Genomic DNA, 21447 nt, shown 5'->3' with positions numbered 1-21447 from the left:
AGCAGAGGTTGGTTTTTGACCAGCTGCTGGCAAACTATGGCCGGTGGACCAACACAGCCTACAGCCTGTTTTTGTGTGACCCATGAGCCCAGAGTGGTGTTTTACCTTTTTCAATGGTTGAAAAAATTAAAAAGGAGAAGGCTGTGTGACACATGAAAATTACACGAAATTCAAGGGTCCGTAAGTAAAATTTTACGGGAACGCTGCCATGCCGTCCCATAGACATGCTGTCTGTGGCTGCTTCTGCGCTGGAACAAGAACTGGGTAGTTGCAGCAGAAACCATACAGCCCCCCGAGAGGAAAGTGTTTACTATCCGGGCTTCACCGAAGGGTTTTGCCAACCCCTGTTGAGCTTGGATGGAGAGTCCTCGGAGTGATTCTAAATAGGAGGGGCTACTACGCTAAGATGGAGAACAGTGATGTTGGTTAAAAGGAACCCAGGTCATAGAAGGGGAGATCTCCACCCAACCCATTCCCAAGATGGCGGTACCCTGTTCTTTGCACACCTGGGTGCCACACGGCAAGAACGTCAATGCCAACTCGAGCTTCTCCGGAGCCCAGCCAGCCTCGACGTCTTGTGGCAAAGCGAGACCAGGCTGGGATGCCCGGTCCAGACACACAGATGTCTCTCGGCCGTTAAAAGGCCAACACTTGCTCCCAAGGCCCAAAGCTGGTTCTCCTGTGGCCAACACCAGGGCCCTGGGAAGGTGGGCATCTTCTCATCTCTATCAACATCCCTTCTCAGATCCCCTTAGACCTTGGGGTGACAGACACCAGTCCTGTGTGTAATCAGATTAGAAGGCAGACTACATCTGTAATTTGATTTTTAAGAAGGCAGGAAGCTGTCCTGTTCTCTCTCCTCTGCCAAAAGCATTACCCAAATCCTCATGCCCCAAATTTCACCCTTCAGCGTTCTTTAATTACACTGCAGTCAGTGCGTTCGATGTTGGTAACTAGTACTCAGCTCGGAGGGGGTTTCCTGAGCATAAGGGCATGTTAGGGCATCAGAGATGCCAGGACAAGATAGACTCTGAGGTCAGAAGGGAAGACTGGGCAGAGGGATCTTTACGGAGGGATTCGGCGAAGGACGGGGTCAGGCAAGGGCACAGGACAGCGCAGGGCTGGTGAGGGCTGAGGGCGTCGCTGACCCCACCAGGGTCTCCAGGGACTCTACCCCCGTCCTGGTGAGAGGCACGGGGCAGGGGGCACCGCCGAGGTGACTTACCCGGTACCACACGATCTCACGCATGCGGCCATCGGTCTTGAAGTTGCACTTCAAGGTCACGGCATCACCAGCCACCACGGGCGGGAGAGGCTCAATGTTGACAGTCAAGTAGCCTGTGGAGGAAAGGGGAGAGGGTGGTGAGGCTGCGGGCTGACCCGGGCGTTGGCGCACGGGTGGGCTGAGGGGGCCTCCCCGGCTGCAGGTGGCGCTGTCTGCCCTGGAGTCCACGAGAGAGGGGCCGGGAGAGGGGCCACCTCACTTCCTCCTCTCTGCTGCCTCCCTTCCCGGGAACCTCCCTGGCCCTCCGGGATCCCGTCAGCCCTGCAGACACTCTCTGGGATGAACTGTCCCGTGACAGCAGGCCCTGCTGACTCCTGAAGGAAGCGCTTCGGTGTATTTCTGTAAGATGTCCCAGACCTTCCAGCCAACACTGCTCCTCCCCCCTTCTTTTAGAAAGCTGTAACGTGCATCAGCTCTGTAGGAAATGAACAGGCTGAAATACATTTCCAAGGGGGCTCCGATGGTAGAGAATCTGCCTGCAATGCAGGAGACCCAGGTTCGACTTCTGGGTTGGGAAGATCCCCTGGAGGAGGGCATGGCCACCCACTCCAATATTCTTGCCTGGAGAATCCCATGGACAGAGGAGCCTGGCAGGCTACAGTCCATGGGGTCGCAAAGAGTCAGACAGGACTGAGCAACTGACACTAGCATTTCCAAACCTATTTGAACATGGGTCCCTTGGCCAACCCTTAAACCCCATCAGTATCCCACGCACTCAGACCCTGGAATGCTGATTTGGTGTTCTAGGTACTTCTCCATTTCCAACCTCAAAAAATTTCTCCTGATGAGTGAGGAAGACCCGGGAAGCTGCTGTTTTGCTTCCTGCACCCCCAAACCCCATCACACACACCTTGCAACTCTGGGCCACGGTGGGGTTGGGGGTGGTGGGAGTGTGATGGGCTGATGACCTGGGAAGGAGTCTCGATTGTCCGCAAGCACAGACGGCATTTCTCACACACCAGCTGTCCCCGGAATCCCTGCCCAGCTCCTAGGAGCTGGGGCTCTTCTCCTGGTAGACACTCCCTGGCAACACTGATGCCTCCTCACCTAAGTCCAGCCTGCTGAGTCCTCTGACCTGTCCCCCTCTGCCTCCCAGAGCCCCATCCTGAGGGCAAGGAACCCACTCCAGCTTGGCGGGGCATCTCATTCTTGGGCTGATCATCCAGGCTCATCGGATTGGCTTCCTGCCGGTTGATATCCAACCATTGATCTAATGGATCAATCCAGTCCGATTGTCTTAATGAGAAAACTAGCCAGAATGGGCTCAGGGATTTCAATTGTGCAGGCAACCTGAGCCGATGGGGCCCAGGGGTCTGACCCCTGCCTGGAAGTTAATGGTTACAGCATTCTGCGGGAAAAAAAGAATCGACCTCAAGAGGATCAATTTGGAAGCTGGAGGCAGACTCGACTGGTGTGGTCCAAAACTTCAGTTCCCAACGCCCAGGGCAAGGGAGTGAGGTTGGGGCTCACCCCAGGTGGCCTCTAACTTAGACCAAAGGTCAGGCTCGCAGGGAGCCCCAGAGAACACGTGGCCCACGAGAGCAGTGACCGAGCTAACTGGAAGGAAGAACCATCTTCTGTCCCCTTCTCTCCTCATTTATTCTGCCCCAGATTTTGCTCCCACCTGCTCTGAGCAGGCCCTGGGCCGTATCTAGGAAGCAGAATGGCATGAGCATTGCCTTGCTCTCTGGGAATGGACAGTGGAGGCGCAGATTCACAACACGACCCCACTGGACTAGGGTGATGACAGGTGACCATGAGGGACTAGGGGAAACCTGACCCGGCGTGTATGGTCAGCAACATCCCCAAGCCCAGCGGGTGCCAAAGCATGACAAACAAGGAGGCCGCCTGCCGGAGGATGAACCCGGGTGGGAGGGAGGACTCTGGGGCAAGCCAAGTGTGATACGGTAACAGTGGTTCCCATTTCCATGGCACCTGTTCTGTGCCAGACACTGGACTCCATGCTTAATACACACTCACTCACTTAACTGTCATGACAATCCTAGGAGAGAGGAGCTAGGATTATTCCGACTTCTCACACGGAAACAGAGAGGCTAAGTAACCTGCTGAGATCACATAGCTATAAGTGGCAGAGCTGGGATTCAAACACAGACCTTCTGATTCTATTATGACTGCCATTCTGCCATGCTACACACAGCTAATGATGGACGCAGTGAGGATGGCCCAGCAAACACTTCCCATCCAGCCCTGGGGAGAACAAGGGTGTGTTGCTGGGGGGAGGGGACATGACAGGAGACCAGGACCTGATCCCCTTCTTTATGGTTCCCAGCCTTGACCCAATGCCCACCTTTCCAGTAGGGCTACTTAACCCTGGGGTGGAGGGGCGTCTCACTTTTGGAACTACCATTGAGATGACCGTCATTTGTTCAGATGGCTGAGGAGCTCAAGACAAAAGAACAGTCCCTCCCACTGGAAGGAGACAGAAAGGACAGATTCTCAGATGCATAAATCTTCCAGCCAGCCCAAGGTGGAGACAGAGGGTGTATGCATGTGAGGCGGGCTGGGGGTGGGGGGGGGCGCCAACTTGCAGGGTCCTGGGTCCTGGTGAGCCCTGAGGGAATCACAGGTGTGAGTCCAGTGGGCATTGGAGGAAATGGTGGAAGCTCCGGTTTTTATTGAGAATCTCTTCACTTCCAGTCAATCCTAAAGGAGATCAACCTTGAATATTCGTGGGAAAGACTGACGCTGAAGCTGAAGCTCCAATACTTTCGCCACCTGATGTAAAGAGCCAGCTCATCAGGAAAAGACCCTGATACTGGGAAACATTGGCGGGAGAAGGAGGCTACTCATTCCTCTCATTTGTGCTGTACAGTAAACTGATTCAGACACACACACACAGACACACACACATTCACACACACACAGACACACACACATTCACACACACACACACACAGACACACATTCACACACACACACACACTCACACACAGACACACACACATTCACACACACACTCACACTCACACACACTCTCACACACACACAGACACACTCACACACACACACTCACACACTCTCACACACACACACACACACTCATACACACACACACACTCACACAGACACACACACACACACTCCTTCTTGATGTTCTTCTCCATTATGGTTTGCCACAGGGTATTGGATATAGTTCCCTGGGCCGTACGGTAGGTTCTTCTTGCTTATCCATCCTGTGTGTAATAGTTTGCCTCTGCTAACCCCAAATTCCCAACACTTCCCTCCCCTGCCCCCACCCCGGCAACCACAAGTCTGTTCTCTGCATAGAACGGGGCTCTTGGGGGCTCCCCTCTTCATTCTGTCCTCTGCTTTGTGGGGAAGACTCCTCGTGGGTCTCCTGGCTCTGATCCCAGGAGAGGATGAGATGAGATGGGGATGAGATGGTTGGATGGCATTACTGACTCAATAGACATCAGTTTGAGCAAACTCTGGGAAACAGTGAAGGACGGGGAAGCCTGGAGCGCTGGGGTCCATGGGGTTGCCAAGAGTCGGACACCACTTAGCGACTGAACAACAGCGTCCACTTCCTGGTACTGTGCCAGACACCGGGGATACAATAATGAGAACAGGCACATCCTGCTGACGTTCCAGCAGAAGAGACAGTAGCCAAAGGAACAATTGATGGGAAATGTGCCCGGTGTAATGTGATGTAATAGGTAGTAAGTGTAATGAAGAAAAGAGAATCAGGGTAAAGTAAAAGAGGGTCATGGGAGAAGGGTTGATCTGGACAGGGTGCCACCCAGGAGGCCTTTCTGAAGGGGCCAGAGTAAAGGAAAGTGTGAGCCACGTGTGATTCTAGGAGCGAGCATTGCAGACAGAAGACGTCGCACGTGCACAGGCCCTGAGGCTGGAGCGTGCTTTTGATTCTCCAGACAGGCAGTGGTGGGAAACCTTTTTGTACCATTGTGTCCTCTGAAGCCCATCCGTGACTGAGCATCTTGCGGGACCAGGATGAGGGTGGAGAAAGTGAGGTGCCCAGGGTGCTGGATTTCAGGAGGCGTTTACTCCCCCTGCAGGGCCCCGAGTCCTGGCCCTGCTGGAGTCCTCTGGAACAAGCACTAGCAAACGCCGCCCTCAGGAAGTGACTGTGGCTCCCACTCCTGAAGTCTCCTTCCTTGAAGTCACAGAGGCTGGGGGATGGGGGTGAATCGCTCCCAGCTGAGGACCCTCCTCTTCTTGGACCCCCTGGGAGCGGCTGGGGCAGAGTAGGGGTAAGGCCAGGCCACAGAAGAGGCAGGAGGTCTCACTTCTAAGGATTAAAACCTCCTTCCCCAGGCACATGGCACTTCCTGGATTTCCCAGAAATCTCCTGCCTACTTTTCCACTGGCTCTTGCGGCAGCCTGCCTGTGCCTTCCTTGTAAGATGCCGCAATTCCCACGTATGTCGCACTGGAGGGGGACTGTCTGTTTGCACATCTGCCTCTCCGTCTGGAAAGTGAGTTTCATTAACATCAGTGGAGTGTTGAAATAAGCGTGTGAGTGCTGCTTTTTGGGCTTCCTTCAGGGCAGGCATCGGTCCTCACACCACCCCGTGTATACTACTTCTGTGCCTCAAAGGAAGAACAGCAGGTCAGAGGGAGGAAGGGCCGGCTCAGTACTGCTGCCAAATAAGCAGCAAAGCTGGGATTTGGACCTGGATCTGTCTGACTCTGAGGCCAGGCTCTCCTTTGCTACCACCCGGAGCAGTCATGAAACTTGCAGGTCACGTGAAGATTCGGGGGCTCGCCTGTGATTGGCCGTTGCACCGACTGCATCTTCAGCAGAGGCCTGGCTCCCAGTGGGGAAGATGACCAGGGAGAGACAGAGCCTGCAGACACAGTGCTCTGGGGTGGGGTCAGGCCCCAGCGATGGACGGGGGGCCCCCTTCCCTCCAGGCTTGAGAGCCTTACCACGAAGCTTGGGCTCTCTGGAGCTTTGCCAGCCAAGGCCAGGACAAGCCTCAGGCAATGCGTGGGCTCTAACTGTTGGGTCTGGAGGCAGGATCAGTGGCTGGGAAGGGATGGAAGAGCAGGTGGCGGGGTGACTTTCTGACCTATGTGCCAGGCGAGGATTGCATTACCTGTCAACACCTGGGTCACAGGTGAGTAATCACCTTCCCAAACACAGACGCGCGCTGAGAGGGAAGAGCAAGGGTTCAAGGCCAAGGAGTTTTTTTTTTTGCAAAAGAAAAACAGTGAAAGTTCTCTAGGTCCAGCAAACATTCCGTCAGCTCCTATTTCACAGGTTTTCGTCACCTTCTGAAGACCCTGCCTTGGTTCTTTTTCTGAAAATACCCTCCCCCACTTTCTCTGCTTCTCCTACCCACACACTTTCACCAAGTTTGAAGTCAGTTATTTGGTTCAAGTTACTCACCCCGTGATTTGGTCATCACTCAGGCAGGTTATGTGGCCACTAAGGCCTCAGTTTCCCCATGTGTAATGCTGACGTCCCACACGGTGAAGCATGTTTTAGGAGTTTGCTCATCATGAGCCCGGCCCACAGCGGGGCGCCCCTGAGCCTCTGCCAGATCCCTGTTCCCTCCCGGTCCCCACTGTCCAACTGAGGAAGGACGGTCCCTGGATGGAAGTGGGAGGAGTGGGATCTGACATTTGGAAGCTAGTCAGAGAGTGGGAGAAGGTTCAGGGCTGACCCTCTCAGCCAGGTGTCCCATCCAGACTGGGGTCAGAGCCAGGAGATCCACGAGGAGTTCTCCCCACAAAGCAGAGGGCAGGCTCAAGAGGGGAGCCCCCAAGAGCCCTGTTCTATGCAGAGAACAGACTTGGGGTTGCCGGGGGGAAGGGGCAGGGGAGGGAAGTGTTGGGAATTTGGGGTTAGCAGAGGCAAACTATTACACACAGGATGGATGAGCAAGAAGGACCTACCGTACAGCCCAGGGAACTATATCCAATACCCCGTGACAAACCATAATGGAAAAGAACATGAAGATGAGAGTGTGTGTGTCACTGAGTCACTTTGCTGCACGGCAGAAAATGAACGCATCGTAAATCAACTTCAATAATTGTTTTAAACTAAAAAATAAAATCATTGCATACATAAAAAAAAACCCTTCCGCCAGGACCCCCGAATCAAGCCCCCAGACTGGTGGGAAGGGCAGGGATGGGAGAGGAGCTCATGCAGCCCCCAGGAGGCAGGGGGCTCAGGGGAACAAGCCCAGGAGAAGAGCTGTGGGCTCAGCTGTGAGGCCAGCCGGCTCTGGCACCTCAGGTGGGCCGCCTCTCTGTCTGGGCCTGTTTTTTCTCATCTGCAAAATGAGGGGTGAACGGTACTTTGGGGTCTTCCGGCTCTGATCAGTCCATGTCAGCTGTTCACTAAGCTCAAATCCTGACACCGTCATTGCATATACAACGCGACTCCACTTCTCTGAGACGTGAACTCATCCATGAATCAGCCACCAGCTAAAGACGGAGCTCTGTCTTTCTCGGCATTAAACTTGCCACCAATCAGCCTTGATGCATGAGCCCCCCCACCCCACCCCCTGGCCCCCACCAAGCACGGTATCGAGAAGCAGGATCAGGAGTGGAAACGGATTCATCTTAACTAAGCAGTTCATTATCCCGAACGGGACCATCACTCTCGCCCTCTATCTCTGACAGCATTTATACCGCTCCCGTTAAGACACGTTTAGCAAAATCACAGGCAATATTTAGGAATCAGTCACCCTCCCAATGAAGTGATGACAAATGGCTCCTCTATCCCGAAACTCGCCTCGCGACATCCCAGCATTGCCCCCCTTCCCTTTCCCAACTCAGGGTTGGGGGGAAATGTGTCCAGAGGGCTGGCTCATGTCTGGCCCCAAGGGTAGACGGCAGTCTGGGTGGGCTTCCGTGGGAGGGGCACAGGCCCGCCTTGATTTAGTGAAAAGAGTCGTGAATTATATCAGGGTGACCAGATGGCTCAGTCTGCCCAGGACCAAGAGCTTTCCTGGGACAAGTGCTTTCAATGCTAAAACCAATAATTCCCCAGCAAACCAAGACAAGTTGGTCACCATAGTTACAAGCCGCCCATGGCCATGGCAAGGGTTAAATCACTAAACCTCTGCACCTGTTTCAGTCATAAGGGGATCCATCCCTCCCAGCTGCAGGCGCTAGTGAGGGAAAACGCTGACCTCCCCAGCCCTTGTTCCTCATGAATGTTTGCTAGATGCTGGTGCTACTGAAGGATGTAACTTGTGTGATCAGGCTTTGTCTTGAGCTTCCTACATCCATGGATGCCCTTCAATCCTCCCCCACCAGCAGCAGCCAGAGTGCTTTCTTTAAAATATGCTCCCTGGCCGTGGAAAGGGCCCCCAGAGCTTCCCATCGCTCCATGGAAAGAGATGCAGATCCTCTGTGAGGTGAGCTGGCCCAGGCCTGGGTCTCATGGCCCATCCAGGTCCTACCATGTCTGCTCTTCATCATGTGTGGACTCTGACTCCTCTCCAGGCCCAGCACAGGTGTCCCCCTCTGTCCCAAGGCCTCACCCTTGCTCATCCTTCAAGGAGTCACAGAGGTCTCACTTCCACAAGAAAACTCTCCTTGACTCCCCAGGTTATCACAGTCCCCCCAAACACCCGTCCCTTTTGACCACTTAGGAAACTTGAAATTACTTGTAATGAGGGGTTCATTGTATATTCTCCATATGCAAGGCCACTAACTGTTTCTATTTATGTTACCTGTGTGGCTAGAATAGTGCCCAGATCTGCGTAAGTGATGAAAGGAGAAAGGAATTAATTCTGCCCATCCTCTAGACTGTTCCGTAACAAGAGTGGGTGGTGTCCCCAGGAGCGTCTCATCCCTGTGGTCCGAGGCAGCCCCAGCCGAAGGGGCCAAGACCCCAGATGCCCGCTGAACCTGCCTCCTGGACCACATCTGCTTGGACTGATGCCAACATCATCTGAGAGCGTCCTCCAGGACTCCTCACAGAGGTCAGGCAGGAAGCCCCCCTTGGTGAGTGGCCGCCCCATCGGGGGTGGTAGGATACGAGACGTAACAGGGAGTCAACAGACAGAGAAGAGGGTAGAGCTGAGACCACGGGCGCGGGAGCCACGGGGAGAGGCTGTGGAATCCGGGCCCAGCCGCACTTGCTGGACCGGCAGGGCCCTGGAGCAGGGAAGTGGGCGGCCATCTGCGCAAGGCGGCTGCTGGAGCTGGCGGGCCCAGGGCCAGGGGCCAGAGCTGCTGCTGCGTCTGAACAGGGCCCTGTCTCTCCTGGAACACTGTGCTGAGCTGGGGCCCTGTCTCCGTCGCTTCTCCCGTCGCCTACCCGCCAGCAGAGGTAACCAGGTACCTTGCAGCAGATGGGCTGTGTGCATACGTGCTGAGTCACTTCAGTCCTGCCTGACTCTTTGCGACCCCATGGAGCCCGCCAGGCTCCTCCTCTGTCCCCGGGATTCTCCAGGCGATGATACTGGAGTGGGTTGCCCAGGGCCAACCCAGGGATCAAATCCGCCTCTCCCACTGCTCCTGCATTGCTAGAGGGTTCTTTACTGCTGGGCAGCTGGGGAAGCTGCTGGTCTATTGCCCTGCATCCCAGCTGGTCTCTCTGCGCCCACCTTCACCCCTGCCCATCCCTCCAATTCCATTTCCCCTCGCCCTCTGCCTCCTTCACTCCACACACAGTGAACCCTGCTGCTTCCTGACTCCTCCAAGCTCATCCCTACCTCAGGGCCTTTGCACCTGCTGCTCCCACCTCTCAGAACAGTCTTTCCCCGGATGCTCACATGGCTCAGGTCCTCAATTCTTCCTCTGCTCAAATGCCTCTGCAGTGGGGAAACCTTTCCTAATCATCCTGCCTATATAAAATTGTATCCTTGTCATTCTCTAACTCTCTACCCTGCGCTTCTCTTTTTAAAATATTTATGACTACTGGATATATATTTATTTGTTTATTATCTGCTGACATCTCACCCCCACCCCCACAACTCCAGTACCCAACTGGGTTGCAAGCTCCACGCGAGCAGAGGCTTCGTGTGTGTGTGTGTGTGTGTGTGTGTATGCATGTGTCTCAATCCTTTTTCTTTTTCCTGTTGTTCAGATTGGATCATTGCTATTGATCTATTTCAAGTCTGCTGACTTTTTCCTGTCCGCTCTATCCTGTTACTGAGTCTACCCAGTGAGTCTTTAAATTTCAGTTATTGTATTTTTCACTTCTAAAATTTCTGTTTGGCTCTTCTTTATGTCCTTTATTTCTTTATGGAAACTCTGTGTCATTTGTTTTGAGATGATTTGTGATTGTTTCTTCAAGTATCTTTGTTACCTTAAAGTCCTTGTTAGATAATTCCAGCATAGGTGTTAATCTCATCATTGGAGTCTATGAATCATCTTTTCTCATTTGAGTTGAGATTTTTGCAGTTCTTTGTCTGTCGTCATGTCATGTGATTTTTAGTTTGTGTCGTGAACATTTTAAGTATTACTTTGTGAGACTCTAAGTCTTACCTATATTAATTCTGCAGTAGTGCTTTGAATTCTGGTGTTCTTCCCCAAACTGTCTGCTAGTATCTATGTTTCAGATTTTTCAAATAGATGTCCACACATTCTGTCTAGGTCTCATAGCTGAATTAATGGAAAATAAAAAGAAGCTGGCCTTGACTCCATTTCACTATAACTAGAAATCCTTGGGTTTGTGGTTTTTAATCACTACTTTATCCCTTAGAAATTAGAACAGTTCCTGGCACTTAATAGTAGCTCAATAAATATGTATTAAGTGAATAAAAAAATTAGCAAACGAACATGTGGTGTCTGGCCGCTTTCAAAGGATATCTACAGTTATTATCTCATTGATTACCATCACAACCCTGGGGAGTAACACTCCCAGTTTGGAGTTATGGAGACTGAGGCTCAGAGATATGGAATGACTTTCTCGTGACCACACAGAACCAGGCTTGGCAAGAAGGTCCTTTGATCTGAATCCGCCACTCTCCCACCATTCCATGGAAGGCCCTGTCCCTTTCTTCCACGGGGAGAAGCTGAGAACAGGAGTGGATAGAGAGAGGATGTGCCCAGAAGCACTGTCTTGAGGTGCAGTGGGGTCACACAGCAGTTAGACCAGCAGGACACAGAACTTCCACAAGGGAGCAGGAGGATGACTGGCTGTCGAGGCCATTTTCAAGTTCAAAGCCAGCGGAAGGTTCCGGGAAGGCCGGACGATGGATCTGAGACCCTTTCTGGGACTGTGAGCGACCTGAGGCTGGATGGGTGAATTTGTCCCCTCCCATTCCTGACACCCCATCCTCTGAACTCGGCTCTGGACAGTTCCCTTGGCCCAGAGGTGCCTGCCTTGTGTCACCCAAGTCAACACTTGTTGATTCAAAGTAACTAGAGAAGAGTCAAAAGCAAGGGAACACCATCTTTCTGTCAGAGGGCAGAGGCTGTTTCTGCCGTCAGACTAGACGTTCCCCGAGGACAGAGACAGTGTTTCACCCTCTTCTATGTCTGGGAGCGTAGACATGGTGCAGAGAACTCCCGGGACCCTTCTCCCTGGAGATCCAGCTTGGACCACGTCGAGACTTGACCTGGGGCAGACAGTCAGCTGGTGGCGGCCGCTCCGCCAGCTCTGCTCGTGTCAGAGAGGACCATGGAAGTCAGGGTGACAGGATTCCTCACGCCACCCTCCCCTTTCTGCAGGGCTGGGGTTTATCTCCACGAGGTAACAGGAGCTCCATGCACCCCCACCCATGAAGAAAAGAGGTCACCCCGTCTCATGAAGACAAATACCACCTCGTGGCACCGGTGACAGCCTCCCTGGGAGCTGCACATCATGTAATTACTACCATAATAAATATTATTACAACAGACCGATTACTTTCAGGCAGGTGCTGGGGGTTGTGTGAAATACACCCTCCCCTGCTGGGCTAACAGGTGCTGTCAGCCCCCACCTCCTCGTCAGCAGAAACAAAGGTGGGACAGAGGGTGGAGGGGGCCTTTTAAGGAAGGAAAGCTTCTGAACAAAGAGCAGAGGTTAATAGCTCATTTGTCTCCGAGATGGATCAATACTTCCTCTCCAATGGCTCTCAGGAGTGTGTGTGCCCTCCACGGATCCTGCCTTGGTGTGGGCCCTCAAACATCCCCCCAGGACCCTGCACAGCCCCCTTGCTGGTTGCCAGTCTCCAGCCCTGTCCCTCCGATGCCGCCACCACACTGGAGTCTCCACGATATTTCTCAAATGCTTGTGTGGTGACGCCACCTCTCTGGTTAATGTCATGCCATTTCCCCACCCCATTGCCTTCCAATTCGGGATCAAGTTCAGCTTCTGTCATGGCCAGCCGGGCCCCTAACGATCTGGCTTCTCTCGGCCTCCCCAGCTCAGTCAGCCTCTCACTGTGTGCGCTGCCCCCGTGCCAGCCCTGCCAGACGCTCTCAGGCTCTTCTCTGAGCCCGTGACATCTCCTCCTCCCCTTTCGCTCGCAGCGCGCCCAGGGAAACTTGCACACATCCTTCCAGGTTCGATGCCACAGTCACCCCATCCAGGAGTCTGGCACTCCGTCGTCTGAGGACATGGGGGGAGCCCCCGTCTAAGAACACAGCCCACAGTGAACAGCTTAGTCACAGCCGTCTATACCACACTCTAATATAACATAGGGTTCTTTGTGTATGTCTCTGCCATCAGCCCGGGAGTTTCTTAAGGTCAGGGGCCTGGCGTGCATCCCTGCAGGATATTTGGCGTGTAACGAGTGTTTCGGCCCGGGTGCTGCACGCGTGAAGTCGTGAATGAGCTAACACACGAGCACTGCCCAGCCCAGGGCGCGGTGAGCGGTGTAGCCCTGGAGCCCTGCGAATTAGGCTGCTGCCCAGGGAACTGACGTCACATTTATGACCCAAATCCTTCTTCGTCTGCTAGTTGCCTTTAGAATTAAGGCCAAAGCCCCTCCCCCACGCTCTAAGCCCTATTCCCTCCAGCTCACCTCTTGCCCCTCTGCCTTCTTTCAAGCTGAGTCTCAGTCATTCTGAACTACTTAGAGCTTCTCAAATATGCTCTGTCTGGCTCCTGGGTCCTGGCACCCACCATCCTTTTGCCTGGAATACCTACTGTCACTTTACCCCGTCACTTCAATAAACCCTTCAGATATTACTTTAGACACCATTTTCCCTAGAGGCTGCCCAACATACATCCTAACTCCACCTACCCTGCACCCTGAACCCCCAAATCATGGTTAAGTGCCCCTCTCATGGCATCAAAAATAACCCTAACCTGTTACATGGGGTCACCTTTTTTTTTTTCTTTTTTGCCAGTCTTTCTGCCACCACTGTGAACTATGAGCTCCTGGGGGTTGAGCTCCGAAAGCATGACTCAGTAACTTCACGCTGGCCAGGCTGTTGGCAATGAAGACATACTTAGAGAATGAATGAATGGATGAATGAATGAATGGACCCATGGATGAAGAAATAAAGTCTACAGACCTCTTCAGTTAGCCTCACCTTGGCCACAACATCCAATTCTGTTGAGGCAGCAAGATTTTTTTTTTTTTTTTTTTTTTGGTCTTACTTGATTATGGATTTACACTCTAAATTTGAACCCTGGAAAGACATCTAGACGGGAAGGCCCCACCCTCAGGCAGCTGGTTCTCACCTCCCTCAGCAGAGAGTCAGCTCAGGTCTGGGCCACCAAGGACCGTAAACATTTTACACCTTTACAGGGAGACGTGCCTGCCACGTTCAGGTGTCCAACGGCTTCCTAAACCTCCCAGACTCTTCTGAAACACTCCCCCTCTGTGATTTCCAGCCAGCTAATCAAATTCCCCTCTGTCAGAGGCAATAGATGCTCGAAAGCTTGTAGTATTAATGTATTATTCATGACATATGTATTATTTATCATTAGTTTGTTTATTTATTATTAATTTGTGTTTCATTATTGATAATGATGTGGTTCTACTATTAATAAGAAGGCTTGGGAAAGCTGTTCTGTGGCGCTCTGAAGACACCTGATGCTTCTCTGATGGATTCTCTGAGGGTCTGGAGATCCAGGGTGGGTCGTTTTTCTTCCCAGTTTGTGGGCAGGAGACACCGAGGCCAGAGAAGGGCAGAGCCTGCTCACGCATTCCTCTTGCCTCAGAGGTGCAGGCGAGGCAAGGTGACGCGACCGGGGAAATGGTCCATTAGGCAGCGTGCCCTGGGCTGACGGCGGGGCCAAGTGCGTAGGCTGCTGCAGAAAGCTGATGCTGGGCCTGCAGTCAAGCCTCCACCCGGGCCGGCTCGCCCAGGCTCCGTCGCCCAGGCTCACGCTGAAGTTGTCCCGGCTTCGCTTGCACAGGTGCCTGCCTGCTCTGCTACGTGCTCCCCAAATCACGTTTCCTTTTCCTCCCAGAGACTCAGCCAGACTACATTTCCCAGCCTCCCTTGCAGTTTGGCAGGGTCATGTGACCAAAACCTGGCAGAGGAATATGGCTTCCGGGCCGGGCCCCTGGCAATCTCGTGTGCCATCCCCCACACCCTCTCTCTGTATCAGCTGCCTGATGGATACAGAGGAGAATGAAACCAAAAGTGGAGAAAGTCTGGCTATCTGAATGACCAGATGGTATGGAATGTCCTTCCACAGCCCCCAACAGACAGTGATATGAGCGAGAAACAAAATGCTATTGTGTTAATTACAAAAGACTGGAATACTGGAATGGGTTGCCATTCCCTTCTCCAGGGGACCTTCCCAACCCAGGGATTGAATCTGGGTCTCCCGCATTGCAGGTGGATTCTTTACTAGCTGAGACACCACGGAAGCCCAAGAATACTAGAGTGGGTAGCCTATCCCTTCTCCAGGGGATCTTCCTGACCCAGGAATCAAACCAGGGTCTCCTGCATTGCAGGAGGATTCTTTAACAGCTGAGCTATGGGGAAAGCCCACTAATTATAAAAATAACTTTATAATAAATATACTATATATAATAAAAACAAACCTATGACAAAGAGAGTTTGTGGCAAAGCAGAGATGTTACTCTGCTGACAAATGTCTGTACAGTCAAGGATATGGTCTTCCCAGTGGTCATGTATGGTTGTGAGAACTGGAATGTAAAGACGGCAGACCGCCAAAGAATTGATGCCTTTGAACTGTGGTGCTGGAGAAGTCTGCTGAGAGTCCCTTAGACATCAAGGAGATCAAACCAGTCAATCATAAGGGAAATTAACCCTGAATACTCATTGGAAGGACTGAAGCTGAAGCTAAATCTCCAGTATTTTGGTCATCTGATGCAAACGGCTGACTCATTGGAAAGGTCCCTGATGCTGGGAAAGATTGCAGGCAGAAGGAGAAGAGGGCGTCAGAGAATGAGGTGGCTGGACAGCATCACTGATGCAATGGACATGGATTTGGGCAAACTTCGAGAGATGGTGAAGGACAGGCAGGCCTGGCGTGCTGCAGTCCATGGGGTTGCAAAGAGTCGGACACAACTGGGTGACTGAACAATAATAATATAAGAAACACATAAATTATTAAAAATAATAGTCACTGAGATTTTAAATTGCTTTGTTCCAGTAGTTATTCTGCTAACACGTCCCACTACTATGTTGCACAAAGTATGTACTCAGTAGGTTCTTCATGAAAAAAAAAAGAAAGAAGTGAACAGGCAGATAAATGAACAAGTAACAAAATTAATCAGTGTGTTCAGCTACACTGAGTTGGATCCCCAAACCTTAGTTCTTCATCACAGAGTAGCACAGGAAAGAGGTTTTTGTGATCTTGAATTGAAAGCGTTTTGTTGGTTAGATGATAAACTGAGGCACAGAGAAGGGACGGCCTTGGCAGAGGTCACAGGGACAATCAACAAACAATTAAAGAACAGAGCTCGGATCTCCCAAGCATGTCATACCATTATCTTTTCTGCAAAGGCCTTTCATCTGATGGCCTGCTGCTCACCCTCTAGCGCTTTCTCAGGGTCCTTAGGGGTGGGTGAAGGGAAGCACCCATTTGTCCCTGGGTCTGTCCAGCATCCAAAGACAAGCTGAGAGGGAAGAAGGATGAGAGACTGATGGGCTGCAGGATGCCCAGGAGATGCCCGACCAGCCATGCCCGTCTCCGGGCCAGGGCCGCCAGGTCAGGGCTGCCTCTGTAGCCACCCATGGGGAGCCCAGAGGAGGGGCTAAAAGAAAAGGAAACTGCTCCAGACCCTGAAGCCAAAAACCCAGGCTTGGTTCTCATTCTCCCAGTGACACCGAGGGCAAGCCCTCTCCTCCTCTGGCCGGGCCTCTGTCATCTCACCTGAAAAGGGGTTTATGGTGCTTATTTCTCAGGACAATGGTGATGCTAAGGCGGGACAGGAGAGGGCAAAGTAACCTGAAGAGCACGAATGGGAAGCTGTGGGTATTGGCCGGGACCGCCCCCAGGGGCTTCCCTGACGGCTCAGCGGGTAAAGAATCTGCCTGTAATGCAGGAGACACAGGAGATGTGGGCTCGATCCCTGGATTGGGAAGATCTCCTGGAGGAGGAAATGGCAACCCACTCCAGTATTCTTGTCTGAAAAATGCCATGGACAGAGGAGCCTGGTGGGCTACAGTCCGTGGGGTTGCAGAGTCGGACACGACTGAGCACGCAGACGCTGGTACCCAGAGGTTTTAACGGCGGCCTCGGGAGCCAGACAAGCCTGGGACCGCCGCTGACTCTGCCCCAGGCCAGCTCCGAGTGAGTGTTTTCACTGCCCTGAGACTCAGTCTCCGCTTCAGCCAAGGAGGGATGATCGTCCTCACTTCTTAGGAGAGGGAGGGGAAGGGGAAAGGCAGACACAGAGAGATGGTCCAGGCAGAGGGCCAAGGGCAGTGCCATCCCCCTACCTGCGTCACCCCGCTTTTCCATGCCCCCCACCCTCTTTCGTCAGCAAGGGCTGCTTTAAAGAGTTTGCTAGAAAGCTTTGGGGCCAAGGACCACCCCCCTTTTCTTGGACTGGCCGGATTAGCCTCAGGAGCAGAGCAGCTGAGAAGTCACCATCTCCTCATTGATGCCGCTCTGTCTCCTTTCTGGAGGATTTTGCAGCAGAGCACGCGGAGGGCCCTGCACCCTCCGACATCACTCAGCATCACGGGGCCAGATTCGTGAGCAGCAGGGAAGCTCCTCTGACTTAAAATAAAATTCAAAATATGGATGAGAGGTTATTAAGGAATATTTTAAAAGAAAAATAGTTATTACTCAAGGAACACAGTCTAAGCTAGGTTATAAACTGGTCTTAATCAGTAAAACGAGGCAACTTAATGAAAAAAATTACAATTTAAAATAGGCCTACATTAAATAATAATGCCTCATAAACACAGAAGTCCTTTAGCACATAAGAATTAATTGCTGAGCTCAGAAGCTAAAGGCACAATAAAGGAATCCTTAATTTTTTGGTCTTTTATTTTTCTCTTCGGAAAGGCAACCTGCGTGAGACTAGATTTCCTCACTTTGGCACCAAAGGGTCTGGAAACTTGCAAAGGGAATTTGCTCAGCAACAATCCTGTTTCCTTCAACCTATTATTTTAAGACGTGGTCTGAGTGAAGTGTGGCTTTTCTCTCTGGGTCTGCATCAGTTTTAAATAAACACATGTGACAGTGTTCCCTCTGTTGAATTGGGGAACGGGCTCATTCTGCAGAATCAAAGCCCCTGAGTTCAGAGCCTTCAGGCCGAGCTCAGCTATCAGAGCAGCGGCTTTCCTGGTCCCGCGAGAGCGCGCATCTCATTACAGCTGCCGTTAGAGACAATCCAGTAAAGCAGAGTGGCCTCATCCGGGGGGACTCCCCCCACCCAGGAGACATGTGGCAGTGTCTAGAGAGGCATTTTTAGTTGTCACAACTAGTGGAGGTGGGGGCTGCTATGGGCGTCTATTTGGTACAGGCCAGGGATGCTGCCAAACATCCAGCAAGGGACAGGACATGCCCCCCAAGCAAGAATCGTCTACCCCCAGATGTCAACAGTGCCGGGGTTGAGAAACCCTGCAATGAAGGAAGAAAAGTGAAATTCTGTGCACTCAGGACTTCCCAGCACAGGAGACAAGGAGTGTCTCCAGACATCGGGACCGGCCGTCTGAAGCTGGGAGTGTAGGCTGCTGGGAAATTCTCCCTCAACCTGACCCCAGCACCAGCTATGTCTAACAGCTGACTTCCACCCAAACTTCCTTCCCCCTGAAATGGATCAGCTCACTCCTTCAGAGCATCTCTCTTGCCCCCAGGAACCTATCTTGATTCTGTGATAGGAGACGCCTAGGAGAAAGTCCTTTCACAGTCACCCTTGGCAAAAAGGATTTATTCTGCCGTGAGAATCCAGGCTCAGAGAGGAGACAGTCTTAGGGCTCCCTCCTCCCCGGGGAGCATTCAGAGCCTCCCTCCTTGCTAATCTGGTTCTGCCTGCTTGGCAGCAGAAGCAATCTGGTCTTCATATTAATACTTTATTAAATGCACACATCTTGCAAGATAAGCGTCAGCCTATTACATCTGTTCGGTTATAGAGTGCCTGCTTGTCACCTGAAGGCCATTTGGGCCTTATTTGTTCACCATCTCACTTTTTGCTTCTGGACGCCAAGGTGCAGATTCCAGACATGTCACTGAGTGGACGGGTTAGGGGTGGGATGAGCTGGAGACATTTGATTCCCATTCTCCAGGACTCAAGTTCCCTGCTTCCTAGAGGGGATGGAAAGGCATGGGATCCCTAAGCAAGAGTTGCATGGACCATGGGCCAATTTGTCACCAGGACAAGAAATCAAGAACAAGACAGGGAACTCTCCAACAACTGGATAGTTTTAGCTCAACTTGCGAAAGAATGCTGAATCTATTATGGGCAAGTATTAGGTAAGTCCTGCCCAACCAGCCAGCCTTTCCAATAGGAAAGGGCTTGAGGCAGTCTGTAAAAACAGACCGGAGTCTTGCTCTGCCACTTCCTCAGTCTATGCCCTTGGAATATGGCGCATCAGTCTTCTTATCTATTAAGTAGGAATCTGCTGTGGACCTCCCAGGGCTGGAGATAATAGAGGCACAGAGCTAACAGGCATCTGAATACATGATTGATGCTACCACTGTTAAAATGACTCTATTTCTTTTTATAGGTATAATTTACAGTAAAATACTATAAGATATAGTAAAATCTCAAATGGACAACATAATACATTTTTACTTACACACCCAGATGAACCACCACCTAAATGAAAATATAAACTATTCCCAGAACCCCATCACAATCTCTCATGCTCCTTTCCAGCCATTCCCCCTCACCAGCCCCAAGGATAACCTCTATCCTGGCTTCTCCATCCGGATTAGCTTTGCTTCCTCTGACCCTCCGATATAAATAGAATCATGCAAGAGGTGCCCTTTGGTGTCTGGCTACTTTTTCTCAGCACAATGCTTTTGACATTCATCTATGTGTTGCATTTATCCGGAGTTTATGCTTTTAAAAAATGTTTCCTGGGTAGTATTCTGTTGTATGAAATGCCACACTCCATTTATCCATTTGACCATTGAGGGACATTTAGGCGGTTTCTAGTTTGGGGATATTATAAATAAAACCCATAATTGTCATTAAAATATTAGGCCTAGACCCAAGGGACAGCTGGTCAACCCCTTTCTTCCCTAGGGAACTGATCTCTGCCCTTGGCCAGCTCCCAGGCAGAGAGACCCTCTGCTGAGTTATGAAGATGAGTTTGCCTTCAGCATGCCCACCCAACCCTCTGCACCCTTGCCCTTCCGCCCAAGGGCCCTCAGGACGGCCCTTAAGAATCTTGACCACTCACATGCCTTTGATGTGAATGCTCTTCCCCCATTGTTCTCCTACAGGCATCCTGAAGCCAAGCTATTACACCCCTTCAAAATAAACAAATGACATGAATTTGACCCTGCTTTGCTTTTTACAAATGTACATGTCATTCTGACCTGGTGGGAAAGCCAATATCCCTATTTTTCAGGTGGGAACACTGAGGAATATTGATTCATCCACTTGTTCACTCACTGGAAAAGTATGTGCTCTTTTGGGTAAAACCCCAGTTAGTGGGCCAGGGACCTGAAAAGAGTCTTGAATTGGTCTAGCCGGAGATGCATAAGCATAGACTCACACTCCCTCCTAGATTCTTCCCACTTTTTCATCCTCTAGTGTTGAGCACCCTTGTATTTTATCAGATCCACGGCTTGCTTTCTGCATTATTAGTCTCAGCTCCCTGGTAGGATGAAATTTTCTGTTAGTTTTTTTTTTTAATCCTTCCATAATACACAAGTTGCTCAGTCGTGTCTGACTCTTTGTGACCCCGTGAACTGTAGCCCAACAGGTTCCTCTGTCCGTGGAATTTTCCAGGCAAGAATACTGGAGTGGGTTGCCATTTCCTTCTCCAGGGGATCTTCCCGACCTGGGGATTGAACCCAGGTCTCCCACATTGCAGGCAGACGCTTTACTCTTTGAGCCACCAGGGAAGCCTTAATACACACCACTGTTAGGAATACAGAGGAGCTTAATAAATGCTTCAAGAGGGTGAATAGAGACTGGTACTGTTTACTTGGTTTTGTAACTCCAGAGTTTCAAGTTCCACACTAGAGAGGGCTGCACACACTCAGACAGCTTTCTGGCCTGTGTCTGTGCCCAGTCGCTGAGTAGTGTTTAACCCCTTGTGACCTCAATGGGCTGTAGTCCACCCAGCTCCTCAGTCCATGGACTTTTCCAGGACAGAATACTGGAAAGGGTTGCCATATCCTATTCCAGGGTATCTTCCCAGGGATCAAACCCAAATCTCCTGCATTGGCAGGGGGATTCTTGCCACTGTGCCACCTGGGAAACCCAGCTTTCTGGCAAGTATAGCTAAATCATACATCACATGTGTGTAGGTCAAAAGTGATTCAAAGTCCAGGAAGGACTCATTATACCCTTCCGGGTGTGAAGAAAACAGGCTGGCAGCCTTTAGGAGCAGATAACGACCCTTACTGACAGCCAGGAAACAAACATGGACCTCAGTCCTACACCCACAAGGAAGTGAATTCTGCAATAGCACTAACCAGTTTGGAAATGGGTTCTCCCGCAGAGCTTCCAGATAAGAGCCCAGTCAGCCAAACCCTTGGTTTTGACTTGTGCAGAGAACTGAGCCTGGGCCACAGGGACTTCTGACCTACAGAAATGAGTTGTTATAAGTTGCTGAGTTTGTGCAGTTTGTTATGTAGCAATAAAAACTAACATAATGTGTTTGGGGCTTTCTGGGGGGCTCAGCAGCAAAGAATCCACCTGCAATGCAGGTCACACTGGTTTG

General features: G+C 51.5%; 1 protein-coding gene across 1 annotated transcript in view; it reads right to left on the bottom strand.

Annotated features, from left to right (window-relative positions):
* The window catches only part of IGSF21 (immunoglobin superfamily member 21), a 270299-nt gene that overhangs the window by 146362 nt on the left and 102490 nt on the right, over positions 1–21447 (bottom strand). The window contains exon 2 of the mRNA XM_043908963.1: positions 1226–1338. Within this exon, the coding sequence (XP_043764898.1) occupies positions 1226–1338 (113 nt within the window). The remainder of the gene's footprint in view (positions 1–1225; positions 1339–21447) is intronic.

Source organism: Cervus elaphus, chromosome 8 (genome assembly GCF_910594005.1).
Source record: "Cervus elaphus chromosome 8, mCerEla1.1, whole genome shotgun sequence".
NCBI lineage: Eukaryota > Metazoa > Chordata > Mammalia > Artiodactyla > Cervidae > Cervus > Cervus elaphus.
The sequence above is the reverse complement of the archived record's forward strand: the minus strand, read 5'-3'. Positions and strand labels throughout refer to the sequence as shown.